This window comes from Herpailurus yagouaroundi, unplaced genomic scaffold (assembly GCF_014898765.1).
Source record: "Herpailurus yagouaroundi ecotype Mexico unplaced genomic scaffold, PumYag 77, whole genome shotgun sequence".
Taxonomy (NCBI): Eukaryota; Metazoa; Chordata; class Mammalia; order Carnivora; family Felidae; genus Herpailurus; species Herpailurus yagouaroundi.
This window is the reverse complement of record NW_024412388.1, coordinates 83,645,111-83,662,347: the sequence shown is the minus strand read 5'-3', so window position 1 is coordinate 83,662,347 and position 17,237 is coordinate 83,645,111. Positions and strand designations below refer to the sequence as shown.

Below are 17,237 nucleotides of genomic sequence, written 5' to 3'. Positions count from 1 at the left end.
TCTCAGGCTTATTCAGTGGTTTTTTAAAAGGATATATATGGCCTGGATCTTTTCTACATTGTAGCACTCACAATCTCTGGCTCAAATCCTTTCCCTTTTCCAGAATAAGCAGTGTGGCATGTCATCAGGGGAACTAATTCCGAAATCTTATGATCTGTTAGGGGGCCATGTATCACTAACATGTGCAGCTGCATTAAGTTAGCACTTAGAACCTTCACCCCCAAGACCAGTGTTCTTCCATTTTCTGGATCCAGGTGTACTACTCAGAGCCATGCATAGCCTCCTGAATACCCAGCACCAATTCACCATTGGTAAGGTAGACAGCCACATTATATTGCATATATTAGAAGTATGTGAGGGCAAAGAATGTTAATGCACAGAAGAAAACCATGGAATTATAATAATTATTCTTTGAATTATTTGTATTGTATCACATACTGTTCTAAGCACATCCCACGTGTCTCCTTTGAGCTTATCCAAGATAATTTTTTGAGATGTTATCTCTATCACATTTTACCAACAAAGAAAATGAAGTCAAAAGGTTGTTATTTGTCTAAGTGGCCCAGCTAATATGATTAAATAATTAGTTGGGGCGCCTGGGTGGCGCAGTCGGTTAAGCGTCCGACTTCAGCCAGGTCACGATCTCACAGTCTGTGAGTTCGAGCCCCGCGTCAGGCTCTGGGCTGATGGCTCAGAGCCTGGAGCCTGTTTCCGATTCTGTGTCTCCCTCTCTCTCTGCCCCTCCCCCGTTCATGCTCTGTCTCTCTCTGTCCCAAAAATAAATAAACGTTGAAAAAAAAAATTTTAAATAATTAGATGTGAACTCAAGTAGTTTGACTTTATTCTTTTATTTTAAGTCTGTTTGATTGTTTGCTTGTTTGTTTAAGTAATTTCTACACCCAACGTGGGGCTCGAACTCACGACCCAAGATCAACAGTTGTGCACTCCTCTGAGTGCCAGGTTGCTGGCAGTTGCTCCTATTCTTTGTAACTAATACACCTTGCTGCCTCTTTATATCAAAAAAAAAAAAAAAAAAAGTTTCCAAAAATGTAGGTGAAATGGGTGAAGTAAGTTTGGAGTAATCAGTATTGCCTATGTCTCTTAAACTGGTCTCTTACTCCATTAAATTACTTTATTCTAATTCCCCTCAACACCATCAGCACATTCAGTAAATATGACCTCTCTGTGTCTACATTCAGGTCTAAATATAGCTATCTATCAATTATTTGTGAAAATGATGGACGTGATCTGGCTGGGGATAGAACCCTTTTTTATAATATTAGAAATCCTTTTCCATATGAATCAGCAGTTATTTAAATACTTTTTCTAGCTTATATCCTCTGTCTTGTCTAAGGAAGCAATCAGAGATCCCTTGCTTATTATGGTTCAAGAACCTGGGATCTTCCACATTTCTCTCTATATTAGGTTTGTAACCACTTTTTAAAAGTAAGATTTTGAAATTACTCCCATTGTAAAATCGATCCAAGACATTATAATTCAATTATAAGATCATAATCTAGTGCTATAGTTAGTATCTCCAGTCTAAGTTGTGAACCTTCAGTATAATTTAATTTTGTTATAGAAACAAACTTATCAATATGCTAATGAATAAATTTCAAAATTCTCTTCTCTATAGCTAGTATTAAACAGTGGTGCTTGTAACTATTGTTTTATTTTCATTACTATAAAATCAGTAATAATATTTTTTTTTAATCAACCACAGCCAAAAAGCTTAGTGAGAAAATAGTGGCATTTTATTTATCTGTCCTTTGTCTTTTCAATTTTATCTTCCCCTAGGGCTATTTTAGCAGACAAGTTGTACTTCTGTAGGCCTGCAGTGTATAAATTGCTCATTCTTTAGCCTTTGGTAATCAGAACCATGAGGTTTTATTACATTTAAATTTATCACATAAAAGGCTTCTGGAGATCTATGATGTTTGTGTAACCCTCACCTAAACTTGAAAATAATTTTATATAGTGCTATGAAACATTACAGATATTAGTACTACATTTTCTTTCTAATGAGGTTGATCTATTAAAAGGCAATTCACTTCTACCATTTTCACAAAAACAATTCCTGCTGATAAACATTAGTATTTGACTATCCCCAGAGTCAGTCAGACTGTCCTCTCTGACTGTCCACAGAGGGCTGTAAGGACCATGGAACCAGCTTTGACTAATTTTGGAGATTTCTGAAAACTTGCCAAAAAATACCACCCATTTAAAAAAATATTTTGATCTGTCTTCCTCTTTAAATTTTATTTGTAATCAGTTGTTGTATATTGCCCAGCTGTTTATTTTTTATTGCTACATCTTGTCGAGCAGCTTAAATGTTTTAAACCCTACTACACCTTAAAAAACGAGACTATTCATGGGGTGCCTGGGTGGCTCAGTTGGTTAAGCATCTGAATTTGCCTCAGATCGTGATCTCGCGGTCTGTGAGTTTGAGCCCCACGTTGGGCTCTGTGCTGACAGCTCAGAGCCTGGAGCGTGTTTCAGATTCTGTGACTCCCTCTCTCTCTGATCCTCCCCCGTTCATGCTCTGTCTCTCTCTGTCTCAAAAATAAATAAACGTTAAAAAAAAAAAAGAAACATGACTATTCACGTTTCACCCTTAGAGCTTGGTAAGACAATCAGTATGATGCTTTACCTCATCCTCTGTAGTCATACTTGGCTTTCCTCTTTAATTTGCCCCTACACACTTGGGACAAGGGTCTGTGAATATGGCCCACTGGCCAAATCTGGTCCCTGGCCTGTTCTTGTATAGCCTATGAGCTAACGATGATTTTTACATTTTTTAAATCGTTGGGAAAAAAACCAAAAGAATAATATATGTGACTTGTGAAAGTTATGTGAAATTCATATAAGTAGCAATAAGAAATAAACAGCTGTTTAATACATAATTTATGAAATTCAGATTTTAGTGTCCATAAATAAATTTTCATTGAAACATAGACATTCTTATTTGTTACATTTTGCCTATGATTGCTTTCTTGTAACAGTGGCGGAGTTCAGTAGTTAAGTGGAGTGATCAAGATCATACTACCCGCAAACCCTAAAATATTTACTACCTGACTGTTTATAGTAGAAGTTTAATTTTACTGACCTCTGCTCTAGACAAAATTACTAATCTTCTTAAGTTAGAATTTTAGTTTCCTCTATGGATAGATACCTCTTCTTTTTAAACTCCAGACAGATCTTTTTTTATTTATGAGAGAGAGAGAGTGCAGTCACACGTGCGTGTGTGTGTACACACACACACACACACACACACACACACACACGCAAATGGGGGAGGGGTAGAGAGCGAGGGAGAGAGTAAATCTCAAGCAGGCTCCACTCTCATCACAGAGTCTGATCTCACAAACCATGAGATCATGACCTGAGCTGAAATAAAGAGTGGGATGCTTAACTGACTGGCCTCCCAGGCCCCTCGGGAGACAGACCTTTTTAAATATCCTCCTGTCCGGAGGTCTCTAAAGCACTAAGATATGGTAAGAATGTGTGAAAATAACTATTAATATTATGCTTATCTCTTTTTTCTGATTTCTTTTTTTGTAAATGTTTTATTTAGAGATGCATGGTCAAAACGTTGCTTTTATTGATGGATACATGATCAGAAAATTCTGGAAACCACTGCCTTATATATATGTCATAATCTGTTTCTATAAAATGTAAATGTGCTACAGGATATTAATTGGTAATACATGAAAAAAAGAATTAACAGGTTTGTGAGAAAATGGGTTATAGACAAGTAGTTTTAGTCCCGGATATCTCAAGGCCTTTACTATGCTTAGATACTATATGCGTCACCAAGAGAAGCTATCTTCTTGATGGTTTCCCAAGGTGATCTGATCACAGAATCCCCCATTCATCTCCAAATATCTCAGTAAATACTCTTGGAAAGTGTTCTTTCCTTCCATAGGATGTTCAAGAAGGTTAACTTTCATTGTATATGTGGAAACACAGATGATAATTGTAGACCACTATATAAATAAAAGCTGTCATTTGGAGATGCTTTTATCAATCTTGACACCCAGACAAGAATTTAAGTGACTCAATTAATTGCTACTTAAAGGTATTTATTGTTGTTGTTATTGCTATTTAATTTATAAACTAATTTAAATACACTTAAAGTCAGAATGTGATTACAGCCCAAAAGAAAACTGACCACACACTGTTTCTTCTAACTACCTAATGACCTAAGAAGTTGGTGGTTAGAGTCTCAGATCAGTATTTTAAGCAAAATGATCAGATTTTGATTTTAACATCTCTACCAACATCCAGTTTATTTTTAGGTTAACTCTAATAATATTTATTTTAGGGTTATATCCAGCATTTCCATCTGCCCACCTCTTTTTCATTATGATTATGATTATACCACTTTCAGAATTAATAACTATCATGAGTAAAATAATTGGTTAAATAATTTAAATGGTGGAATTCTACATTTTATACTGTCTTCTGAAGGATGAGGAGATAAGAGAGTACATAATCTCCGAAGACTGGGTTTGAACCAACTGACAAATGTAATTACAGGGGTGGAAAAAGTGTTTCTCAACCCTCTTCAGGTCCCAGCTGGGTCTGAAAATTAAACTGACAAAGGCAGATTAACAGGAGAAAAGCATACACATTATATTGAATTTTTACATGTACATGGAAGTCTTCCCGAGAGAATGAAGAGTCAAAGTGACCAGAGCAGGAAGCTGTTATACCTTTTAGACAAAGAAATAATAACGTTTGTGAAGAAATGACAGGACAGAGGGGTTTGGGTTAGGGGTAGCAAGTGGTGAAGAAGTTAACTAGGAAGATAAGGATGAGTTTAACAAGGGCTGTCTGTATGGATTTCTTGGCCCTAAACTCCAGGTCTCTGGTGATTAAGAATGCCTTCCCTCCTCCTGATACAGAGAAAGGATCTTTCACATGGGAGTTTTAAGACCTGTGTCAGAGAATTAGGGCCAGAGGTCTGAGGTCAGAGTGACTTTCCTTCTACCACCTTTTTAAAATCCCTTCAGTTGAAGATCTGTAATGCACCAAGGTGCCTTATTTGGGGGTAGCATACCTCTGAACTGCATCAATGAATAGACCTTGCCATTTAATTTTCTTTTCTACCATAAAACCTAAAAAGTGGTCCTAATAATTAAAATAAAGTCCTGTTATGAATAACACATTATAAAGCCCAGAATTCTCAGAGTTTCTTTGTTTGGTTATTCGTTTTGTTTTGTTTTGAGTCTAACGTGTAAAATCCTTCCCTGTGAAGCCATACCGATCATCTTTTAGGTATAACATGATTATCCCTATGAAACTAAAAAGAAAAAAAAACTTGACAAAACTTCAGAGGACACAGAAAGGAAGTTTTTCAAATGTCCTTCAGTTTACTTGTTTGCATTTCCTCTAAAGAGACTGGTGGGAAGCAGTTTGGAGTTTACAATAGCTTTGAAAGCATTTATTGTTCCAAGGCTAATTTTAACCTGTAATAAAGATTGCTTTTTTTATTCAGTTGAATGTGATATCCAGTAATTGTTTGTCAAGGCTAAGTGCTATAGGACATAATACATTCTTTAAATGGTGTTTTGTAATTATAATACAAGCATCTTTATGGCCTAATATATGAAAGAATGCTATTGGGTAAGGGTGTTAGAATTATGAGAAAGCAGACTTAAAATTTTATTATTTCAAGTGTTAAATCTCATGGCTGCTTAACTTACATTTAGAGGAGTTTGACTTTGTGTATTTGCTCAAATGAATGATTTTTTTGTTAACAATGTTTTTGCAGATCTTGTCTGAAATACACTTTCTTTTTCTCCCTCATACTGCATTTTCCCATTTGTCAGTAGGATACTGGTGGGGAGGATTACCTAAGATAGCCAAAGCTTGTGTATTGTTACCTGAAGTGATTTTTAATGAGTTCAAGATTACCCCTAAATCATAAATTTGTGTCCTAGGCCAAAACAGGTTTCAGATAGCAACACGCCAATCTGAAATATTTCCAATTTGTATGTTTTATAGATAAATAACTTTTTACTGTCCTAAGGAGTATCGGCCAAAAGTGGTATAAGGGATCATGTCATACAATCTCATCGTTTTGTTAGAGGAATGACCAGAAGGAATACTCCTTCTAAGACATTGTTCAGGGCCATATATAGACACAGGTGGTAATGCTGAGAACTTGCCAATCTTAAAGTCTTATTAGCTAGCTGCTTCTAGAATAATACCATCTTCAGGTGTTCATCCTATTTTTTTAAATTTTCACTAGGAAATATAACATGCATATAAAAGAATGTATATAATTGAGGTATGCATTTTAAGAAATAATAAAATGAATACCTTTTTTTTCACATTTCACACTGAAAGAGAAACAGAAGATATTCCTATACCTTTGACTCTGTGTTGCCTACTCGGATATATCCCTTTGTCTTCCCTCTAGAGGGAATGACGTAGATTTTATAATTATCATTTTCTTCCTTTTGTATATGTTTTACCACATATGTATGCCTGAACAGTATGCTGTTTAGTTTTGCCTGTTTCTCTATTTCATTTAATATAATCATACAGTTTACCTTTTTATGCAACTTGCTTTATTCTTGTTATTGTTCAATACTTTGTTTTTCACATCTATCCCAGTCCAATTAGCATTAGCCCATTCATTTTCTCTGTGTATGCCATTTGCTCATTATTTCTTTTGTTCAAAATGTCATTATTTCACCCTTATCCTTGAGTTATAATTTTGAAATTATGCACTTTTCAGTTAACATTCCTTCTTTATAGAAAATATTTTACTCTCTTCTGATTCCCATTGGCACTGCCGGGAAGTTCACTGTCAATCTGCTTTTCCTTTGTAGAGAGTCTTCTTTTTTCTCTGGCTGCTTTTTAAATCTTCTCTTTGTTTTTTGGTGTTTTATTTACTACAAGGTGGCAGTTAAAAAATAAATAAAAACTTTCCTTGAGTTTGTTATTGTCCCTGAATTTGAAGACTGCTGTCCCTCATTGATTCTTTTGAATCTTTAACAATCTCTATTGAACTGATGCCTCTCTCAAGACTCCCCATTATATTCTTGGGAGCCCCACTTAGATTTCTCCTTTCATTCATACTCATTTTCTATGCCTCTCAACTCTGCATCATGTTTTGCATCCCATTTGACTTTGCTGCCTTTCAGGTAGTCTTCCCATGTATCAACTTGACTAATTCTCTTCAGCTATGTCTAATCTCTTGTTTACCCCAAACTCTTAAAATTCTGTTTTCCCAATTTGTTATATATATAAGTGTATGTATGTATATATATATATATATTTAAAATTCTAGATATTCCTTCTTTTGCTTATATTTTAAGTTTTCGTGATAAGTTTTGAGTTTCTTATTCTTTGATTATACATCCCTCTTTTATTTTTCAAACATAATAAACATTTGATTCTAAAGCTGATAATCTCAGTTATCTATATTCCCTTGTAAGTCTGGTTTTGTAGCTTTTTCTGCCTACTGACTCTCACTTCCAATATTTTTTTCTCATTTGTTTAGCAGAATTATTCTGAGTTCACTTTCCATGGAAATTTATTTATGGGAATTTTTTGATACCTTGTATAAAAAAATCCCTCCAGACAGAGTTGAAAACTGCGTCTTCTAGTTACCTGTGGACACCATGACTAGGGGTCACCTTTAAACCAAATTTTCAACTTTAAGTTTTGCAGTCCACACAAGTGTGCAATCCTAAGGGAGATTTATTTTCTTTTTCATCCATAATTAAGGCTAAAATGGACATTTACACCACCATTGCCCTCTGGGTGTTTCCTAGTTCACAAATTGAGAGCATTGCTTTTTGTTTGTCCTTTCTTATGGTTAAGCCCTGACTTTTTCTCTCTCTAAGGTATGTCTAAGCCATTAGAAATCAGGCTGTAGGCCATCAGGGACCAGCAGAAACCTTGAGAGAAGACACCACCCTGCAGGTAGTTTGTCCTTAGGAATCTCTGCTTTGTCGTCACTTTTGATCCCTGAGAAATTTTATTTTGACACCAGTTCAGTTGTGCATCATGTTAACCTTACTGCAGAAATGGAAAACTAATTATTTAGATGCTTCCTTCCTTAAATGATGGCTATTCGTTTACAGTGGCTTCTAGAGTAAAACCAGAGGATTTATACAAGTTTTATAAAAAGTGAAGTTTCTTAAAAAATATTTATCATTTTCAATGAAAATTCTGCTTTAATACTTGGAGATGATTAATAATTATTAAAACTGATTCATGCTTACACCTTCACAGCTGCTGTTCTGGGCCTTAAAAGATTTCTTCAAAGCATATCACATGATCATCTTATAAGCAGGCCAGCAGAAATTTCTAAGTTAATTACAGTTTGGCAGAGTGTATCCAAAACCTCTTATCTGAACAGTGAACCCAATAATTTAATCAGTCTGTCTGTTGATTAATCACGTTCTAATCCATCTGATATCAGCTCTGAAAAAGCTCTTCATCTGTTCCTTGTAAAACTTATCTCTGTGAATGCACAGCTGCTGTGAGCTATTGGTATTAATAACTTGAATAGGAGACAGAACACAATGGATTCTCAAAGCCTGCAGAAAAAAGTTTGAACTCCTTAAAACAGTCATTCAGGACTCTGTAATCTGACCCAACTCTACAATCTTCACATCCTCATTTCCTGTTGCTTTCTCAACTTCAGCCCATGTACTAGTTAAGGCCAGGTGCCTGAACTCTTCTGTTTTGACTGTTTCTAAAGCTCATGCTGATGAACGAATAAATATGTATTTAATCAAACACCACATCGGACATGTGCTGTAATATTTCACTTAAAATCCTGCAACTCTCTGTCATATAGCAAGCATGTAGTGAAGCCAGTTTGACAGATGAGAAAGTCAAAGAGCAAAACAAATTACTTTTTGGTGTCCTATTTACAAAGTTATAAGCTCTTTGAAAAAGGGCAAGAGGAAAGACAAAAGGCTACACAAGTCTGTGATTGAACATTTTACTAGTATGACATAAATAAAATTCAAAAAATTAATCTCCATACTTGGACAGTGTGAGATACCAAATCCTTTATAGACGTTTGACACTATCTAAGAGGTCAGGGATGTTTGATCCAAAGTGAGCACTAGAGAGTGTGTGAGTAAAATTCCTTCCCTGACATATAGTAGACAGTCAGAATATTCAGTTTCTATTCCTTTTTCCCCTCCTTTAGCCTAATCAGGTTGTAAATTGTTTCCCTGTTCATTCTAGAACACAGTGTGTTGTTTGTTTTTCCTTTTACTTGTACTGTCTTACCCTTCTTAATAGACTATCCATTGCATCAATTCAGTCCAGCTGCAAGACTGAGATTGAGTGTACCCCAGGCTGTCTGTGTTGACTGTCTTCAGCACATCAACACATTGGAGTCACAGAATTCTCGATGCAACCTAAAACATGAGAGGATTTTAAAGAGTTCTTGCAACTTTGATCTTGCAAGGTTTGGGGCTACAGGAATAGGAAATAGATTGTTATGGTTTATTCTAGACTATGGAAATTTTCATTTCATTACATGATAATAATTTTGTCTGTTTTACATCCACTTTCCTAATTAATAAATATACTTCATTAGTGTCCATATGATATTTTCTTGTAAGCCTTCTAAGGTGAACCTTGCAAAGACCAGTCCTGCGTAGTAGATTCTTTAAGACTCCTTTAAAATTACTTGCTTAGCTCTCAATTACTCCATTTTTGTTTATATGACCATATATATGAATCATGGACTTGAGAGATTACAAGATTTGAATATGACTCTACCTATACCTTATAATTTGGAACTTGTCAGGGGCCTATGGTTCTATCATATGAACTGTAACAGAGGAAGCCCTCCACAGAAAGAGGGAAGGATGAAGAGCTATGCAAATAGATGCAGAGAGAAGAGACAGAGAAACATTTCAAAATGAGTTTCCTTCCTTCCTTCCTGTTACGGGATTTTTTTCCTTTTCCTTAAAGTAAATGCCACATCCCTACTTTTTAACAAAGTCTAACTTGTTTAAATTGGTTTTTCTTGCAACTAAAATTAGTGCTGATTAGTATCACCTGCATCAAATGTTAAGTGGTCACTAATATTATTCATATCACCTAAATGTGCCTGAATTCTAGTCTCATCTCTAATGCTCACTAGAGCTGGGCAGCAGTAGACAAATTCTCTGATAATTTATCTTGTGTTTGTAGATAACACTGTCATTCTTGTTAACTGTGTTTTCCATGTGGGTAGACAGATTCAAAGTTCCTGATGACAAATGGGTAAATTTGGTCACAATTTCAGGTTTTTGAGCGCTATCTTTACATAAGACACTAGGATGGAAAATTGATGTATTAAGAACAAATTTTCATCCTACCCATTCCACCCCTCCAAAACAACCACGTACAGAATATTCTGACCATTATAACATTTATTTTGAGGAGTGATCAAATATTAATATACTTAGCTCTTGAAGAAAATAAAATGTTAGGTACTTCTTTCATAATAGTGGAGTTGCACTGGAAACTGGGCCACTGTTGAATTTTATTTTACTTTTTTGCTATTCCCAGGGAAGCAGTATGCCAGATTTATAATGATAGAACCATATTACATAACAGGATATTTGTTGTTAGATTTATTTGCAAAGTGATTCTCCTCTTTTATGGAATAATGTATAGATAAAGCCCACTCATACAGAAAGTGATATATTTTAGAAGACAATTTGTCATGCAGTGCATTTAATTTTTAAAATTCTAGCTTTTAAAACTAATTAAAAGATTTGTTTGACATGAAGAGCCAGTTTATGGCAGAATTTTGGGAATTAAGAAAGGAATGACTTACACCTAAGATTTAAATTACAGGTTTTCAGGTAAACCAATGAAACTTTACCTATAGTGTATAACAATATGCACTATGATACCACAAAACGCATAAAACAGATTTCTCATTTTACCATGTGTTTCTGCAGTTCAAGAGTGAAACTTCTTTAAAATTATATATCACTAATACTTTTAGAAAGTCATCGTTGCTCCACCATCCCCAATTTCTCCCCCAGTATCTACCTATTGTAAGAGGTAACCACTCCTCTGAATTATTTTAATTATTTTCTTATACTTACATTTGGTCACATAAGTGTGTTTCACTAAACAGTATGTTATGTTTTTTGTTTTGTTTTGTTTTAGGTATCATATTCTATATATTTTTCCACAGCTTGCTCTTTTCACTCAACAGATTTCTAAATTAATCTGTTGTGGTAGAGTAGCTCTGGTTCATTCTGCAAATTTTATTTTTCATTTTAATTCAACTTTTTTGGACCCTGTTTCTTTTCCTAGCCTCTTAACAAGACATCTCTGCAGTTTCTTTTTCTGTTCATTGAGACCATCGTGACTATCTTGATCCAGTGGTAACCATGGAAACACTATAGTTTTTTTTTTTTCTTTAGGATAAGAGAGGTCAAGTAAATGAACTTAAACAAGCAAATATAATCAGCCTGTTTACCATTTAAATCTCTTTACTAATGCTGAAAAATCACTAGCATCACTTCAAATGTTAAGGGGTCACTAACATTCGATTATATAATGGTAGTTACAATATCACACAAAGCAGAGATATCACCTAACATTTTCTTATCTATAAACATCAATTTTAGGGGCGCCTGGGTGGCGCAGTCGGTTGGGCGTCCGACTTCAGCCAGGTCACGATCTCGCGGTCCGTGAGTTCGAGCCCCGCGTCGGGCTCTGGGCCGATGGCTCAGAGCCTGGAGCCTGTTTCCGATTATGTGTCTCCCTCTCTCTCTGCCCCTCCCCCGTTCATGCTCTGTCTCTCTCTGTCCCAAAAATAAATAAACGTTGAAAAAATGTTTTTTTAAAAATCAGTATATTGTTAATGCACTGAAGACTAGAACTATGGTAATTCCTCTTCTTTGTTATAGAGAATAAGCTTGTTCTAAATATTCTGAATATGTTTGTTATATTAATTCCCTTAAGCAATGCTAATATAATTTAGCTATTAAATATTAAAGCAAAATATTATCTTATGAAATCATGCTCAAATTCTAGTATTCCCAGGTCAAAAGCTTTAGTAAGTTATTGCCCAATTATTGAAGCTTTAACTCTATAATCATATAACCAAGGGTAATTGGTTGTATCCAAGTTTTCATTCACCTTTCACTTAACAATTCCAAGAAGTCTTAAGTTAGTGGAGAAGGTTTTTTTTTTTTTTTTTTTTTTTTGATAAGGTAATATAGCAAAGATGAATGAATTTGAGGAAGAAAACCTAGAATAAAACTTCTATTACCAATTTATCACTGGGTGACAATCTTGGAATCTCGGCACTTTCACTGAATTTGGAATACGCTGAATTTTTAAATTGCTACAATGGCAACAGTTGACTCACTGATAGTTGACAAGCTCTACACATTAGGCATATGCAATTTGGGCAGTTGTTAAGGATCTTTTTTCTTGGCTTGAGTTAAAGAAAGAGAACACTAACCTGTTCACAGAAACACTGCCTGTCATAAATCAACATAAATGAATTAGCAACCCTGATTATGAAGTAGATAAAATTTCCCTCTGATTTGCTTGCACTTACTGTTTGATCTTGGTTAAGGAGATCATTGATAATTCTCCCATGGTATATTTAGAGTTTAATACCAGATTATAAAAGAGAAAAATAAAACACCCCCAACATTAAAAATAAATTTAACTCACAGTATTCAAAAGAAGAATCTCTAATGTCAGAATTTTAGGTTTTAAGTTACCACTGAAGTGGGGCATTTTAAGAATGGAGCATTTGCTTGACTGTCCTCTATTTATTTTTTTATTAAAAAAAATTTTTTAATGTTTATTCTTGGGTGATAGACAGAGGATGAGTGATGGAGGAACAGAGAGAGAGGGAGACACAGAAAATGAAACAGGCTCCAGGCTCTGAGCTGTCAGCACAGAGTCAGACACTGGACTTGAACTCACAAATCTGTGAGAGCATGACCTGAGCCAAAGTTGGACCCTTAGCTGACTAAGCCACCCAGACACCCCTGACTGTCCTCCATTTAAATCTTGTTAAGACTGATCCATTTGGCCACTGTGGGTTGTTGGCCTAATTGTTATTAGGCGGGTTACTGTAAAATAGTATATGGCTTAGAATTACTGGACCATTGCGGTTTTCCTTACTCAGTATAGGTGCAATTCTTCTATGCTGTGTCTTCTTTATTTTATGATATTGAAAAAAAAAGCCTAAACATTCTATGAAGATGTGGTCCCAGCCTAGGGCACAGACACAAGAAGCAACTATAGTTGGTTAAGATCGTAATACATTCATCAGCCAAGAAATCCTCTAGGTAGCCAATGACCAGTTTAGGAATTCACATCCACCTGACCCAGAAAGCCTTAGAGTCAGATTGTATCTGAATAAAACCATTGTATTTGGATCCTTGAGATCAGATAAACCCAGGAAGTTAGAGCCAACAATCCGGGAGATCTTAAAAGCTACAGTGTGAGGAAGTTGAAATATGCTTCCTGTCACTGAGGCTCTGCAGTAGGCTGAGATGGGGAGAGGTGGGCAATCTGTGTCAAGCACAGTGTTACCAACTGTAGTTGGGGACAGGGAGCTGTATTCAGGGGTCGCTGAGGTATCAGGGGAAGCAAGGAAAGTCCCCAATTCTAGAGTAACAGACTAGTAGGAAAGGATCTAAAGCAAAGAACCAGTACCTGAAATTTGAATATAATGTCTGTTCAGCAACAGAATAAGGCCAGCAATAAATCCTCTATCCTTCCCCTGCCTCAGGACAAGACCCATTCTAGTGCCTAGGGTTTTGCTTTAGGCTTCTTCAAAAAACATTATTTGAGCACCTGTTAAAGGCCAGGCTAGAAACTGCACATGTGTTAGCAAATGAGATAGTTTCTTTTCCAATCCTTATACTCTAGTGAAAGGTTCAGACAAGAATATAGACAGTTACACTACAGGATGTTAAGAATGCCAATTGGGGAAGGATATATTGCTATGGTGGCATAAGTCAGAGCAGCTTATTAAGATGATGATGTTGGAGACATGGAAAGGTTTCTCAAAGGGACTGAAGTCTAAGTTAAGACCTAAAGAATGGATAGGAAGAGGGATGCTGCTAACATTAATCAGTTTTGTTGAATAAGCAGGAGGTGCTGCTACATTATAAAGTGGTCCTTTAAATAGGTGCCCCTTCATTTGTAGGACTCTTCAGCACCAGGGCACATGAGTTGGTGAACTGAGTAAGGACTGTATTCACTTCCTTGGCCAAGTTTTATATAGGGCAAAACCTGTGGCCTAGATTGGATTTATCTAGGTGAAAGGCTTTTAGACTAGGGAGTAGAGCAGAGGAAATGAAGACTTCAAGGCTTAAAGTGTATGGCTTTTGAAAGTTGGAATATAGAAGAAAATAAGCCTGGGGCACCTGGGTGGCTCCGTCGGTTAAGTGTCTGACTTCAGCTCAGGTCATGATCTCACGGTCCGTTCAAGCCCTGCGTCGGGCTCTGTGTGGACAGCTCAGAGCCTGAAGCCTGCTTTGGATTCTGTGTCTCCCTCTCTCTCTGACCCTCCTCCATTCATGCTCTGTCTCTCTCTGTCTCAAAATTCCTAGCATCTTGTTCTCAGACCATGGCAGCACTTGAGTTACCTACCTGGGTAAGCTGCACAGAAGCCACCTGCAGGGATGTAGAGCATACATTTAAGCCTTTGCCAAGACAGAAATTTGACCCATTAAACCTGAGCATTCTGGAGTGACTTGAATTGTCATTTTACCCATTATAAGATTGTGGAACACTGTTTCACAATGGCAAATCAAAGTAAGGCTGGTGGTGTTGCCCATAATTACAATAGAAGTGGAATGGCTTAATTAGTAAAACATTAACTGGCAGGATTCCTATAAGTAAAAATGTACATATTTAAGGAGGCTTATTGTAACATTTATACCATTTATTTTATAATATACTAATTCGAATGTAAAAGTGAATGTAAATTACCAGAAATTAACATGCAATGTGAAGAAAAGTCCTTTTATCCTCTGCAACTGTAGCATTTGGCAGATTCAGGAATAAATAATCTTTTGTGGCAAGGGTATGCCTTATCAAACATATGCAGATCAGCACTAATTAATGCTAATTAAGGTTTCCTGTCTATCTAGTTGGAAAAACGTCCAAATGTTATGAAATCCAGTTAGTATGCCTATTACGCTAATTGTTTTATATGGGGTGGTTCTTAATTAAAATATGTAAATTGACCTTAATTGCTATATACTAATGGGGGTTCATGTTATCTCACTAAAAGTGACAAGATGGTGAGGAGGGGTACTTAAATGACTAATTCTGATAAATCCTTAACTAAATGACCTTTACTCAAAATTAATTTTAATTGGAAGTTGGCTAAAGAAACATTTTTCTTCTTTGTTTCTTTTTAGTTTTTATTAATGTAAGAATGTTACTCTTCTTTGTTAATACAGCTTTAGAAGCAGTTGTACATTGTTAATTACACTTAACAAGCAAGTTAATTTGACTGTTTACTGTTTATAGTTATCAGGAAGTTATTGATATCCTCATTTCAGTCTTGGAAGAACTGAATTCTCATTGAATGTGAATTTATAGTTAGAATTCTATAGGTAGGTTGACCCAGTTAGTTTGTTAGAATATGTGTTAAAGTTTGATGAGCCAGTGGTACTAATATGTACTCCCTGGCTGATTTACATTGGAATTGCTTTTTAAGAAAAATAGTGGTTTTTTTTCTTTATAAAACATTAGCTTTTATTGGAATTAAAATGTCATTGAAGGTATTTGGATTAACTAGACTGAAACGATATTCTTACATTTTACTTATCAGGTTTTTATTTATTATTTAATTGCAAACAAATTAAAATATGTATGCCCAAAACCAATAAAATAAATTTACATATTTTTTAAGATGCTAACCTTACAATTACAGAAAGTAATTTAAATAAAGCTGACAAATACTTTGTTTACTCTTTCATTTGGAAGTAGTTTATATTCACATGTAATTTAAAATATATTTTTAAAATTCTTCTCTAAAAATGTGAGAAAGGACTTGGTAAAATATTGTCATATAGAAATGAGCATCGAATAAAGATTGTAGTTTTTCTTGGTCAAAAGGAGACCCAATATCTTTACTCTTTTATCAGGACATCGTGACAAATGTTTCGCCTAGAATCATCCGGGGGACTACCTCTGGCCCCATGTATGGCCCTGGACAAAGCTCCTTCCTGAATATTGAGCTCATCAGTGAAAAAACGGCTGCATATTGGTGTCAAAGTGTCACCGAACTAAAAGCTGACTTTCCAGACAATGTAAGTGTGATTTAACGTCTAAAACAAAAGAATTGGCATAAGTTGGTGAATGTTTATTTAAACATCCAATTCATAGGCTTATAAATATTAATGTGTATAATATATTTTATTAAAGAATCTGCCAGTTGCTTTGCTGATGCATAGAAAGATAAAAAAGAAAGAAAAGCTCAAGAACTCATAAAAATCCACACAATGTGAGGCTTTGTTATAAATGGGTGCCATGCAGATGGAAGAAGTATCTACATAAGCAGAGGAAGAGAAATGAAATCCTCATTTTATTGACTTGGTTTTCACTGTATGTAGCTAGTATTTATGAAGGTGATGACCTTAGGAAGAAATTGCAGGCTATAAATCATTTTAAATATAAACCTGAGGCAGAAGCAGAATATCTTCTTATATAGTTTATTTATGTTTTTTCAGTGGGAAATAATTTACCAAATAATTTTAATACCTTTATACTAAATGAGTCACTATCTTTTATAAAGCCCTTTCTTTAAAAGTATTGTACACAAAGATTACATATATTTCATTTCTTTATGGATTTTTATATGTCGCCAGTAGTTTTTTAATCTATAGGTAGTATTTTCTCTTCAGTAGATGGTTAGAGTTGTTCTTAATTCATTTATTTTTTTCCCCCCTCATCACTCTGATACACATATGCATATACACAACACACACACACACACACACACACACACACACACACACACACAATTTTCTGCTCCCCGCCCCCCCATCATTTTCTGTCTCAGAGCTGGTGATGAATGGAAGTTGAGGTTTGGACAATGTGTGTCTTTGTGTTGTAGAAAAGATTCAAAGACGAATTGGAATGTTTTAAGTACTCTAATGATAGATACTTTAAAATCTAATGAAATTTGTGGATGTTTTCCCACAAACTGATAAATTCGAAATTCTTATAAAGGGACTTTCTATTTCATTCTCTTG

General features: G+C 35.3%; 1 protein-coding gene across 1 annotated transcript in view; it reads left to right on the top strand.

The window, feature by feature from the left end:
• The window catches only part of DPYD (dihydropyrimidine dehydrogenase), an 891,530-nt gene that overhangs the window by 519,546 nt on the left and 354,747 nt on the right, over positions 1-17,237 (top strand). The window contains exon 17 of the mRNA XM_040471061.1: positions 16,128-16,292. Within this exon, the coding sequence (XP_040326995.1) occupies positions 16,128-16,292 (165 nt within the window). The remainder of the gene's footprint in view (positions 1-16,127; positions 16,293-17,237) is intronic.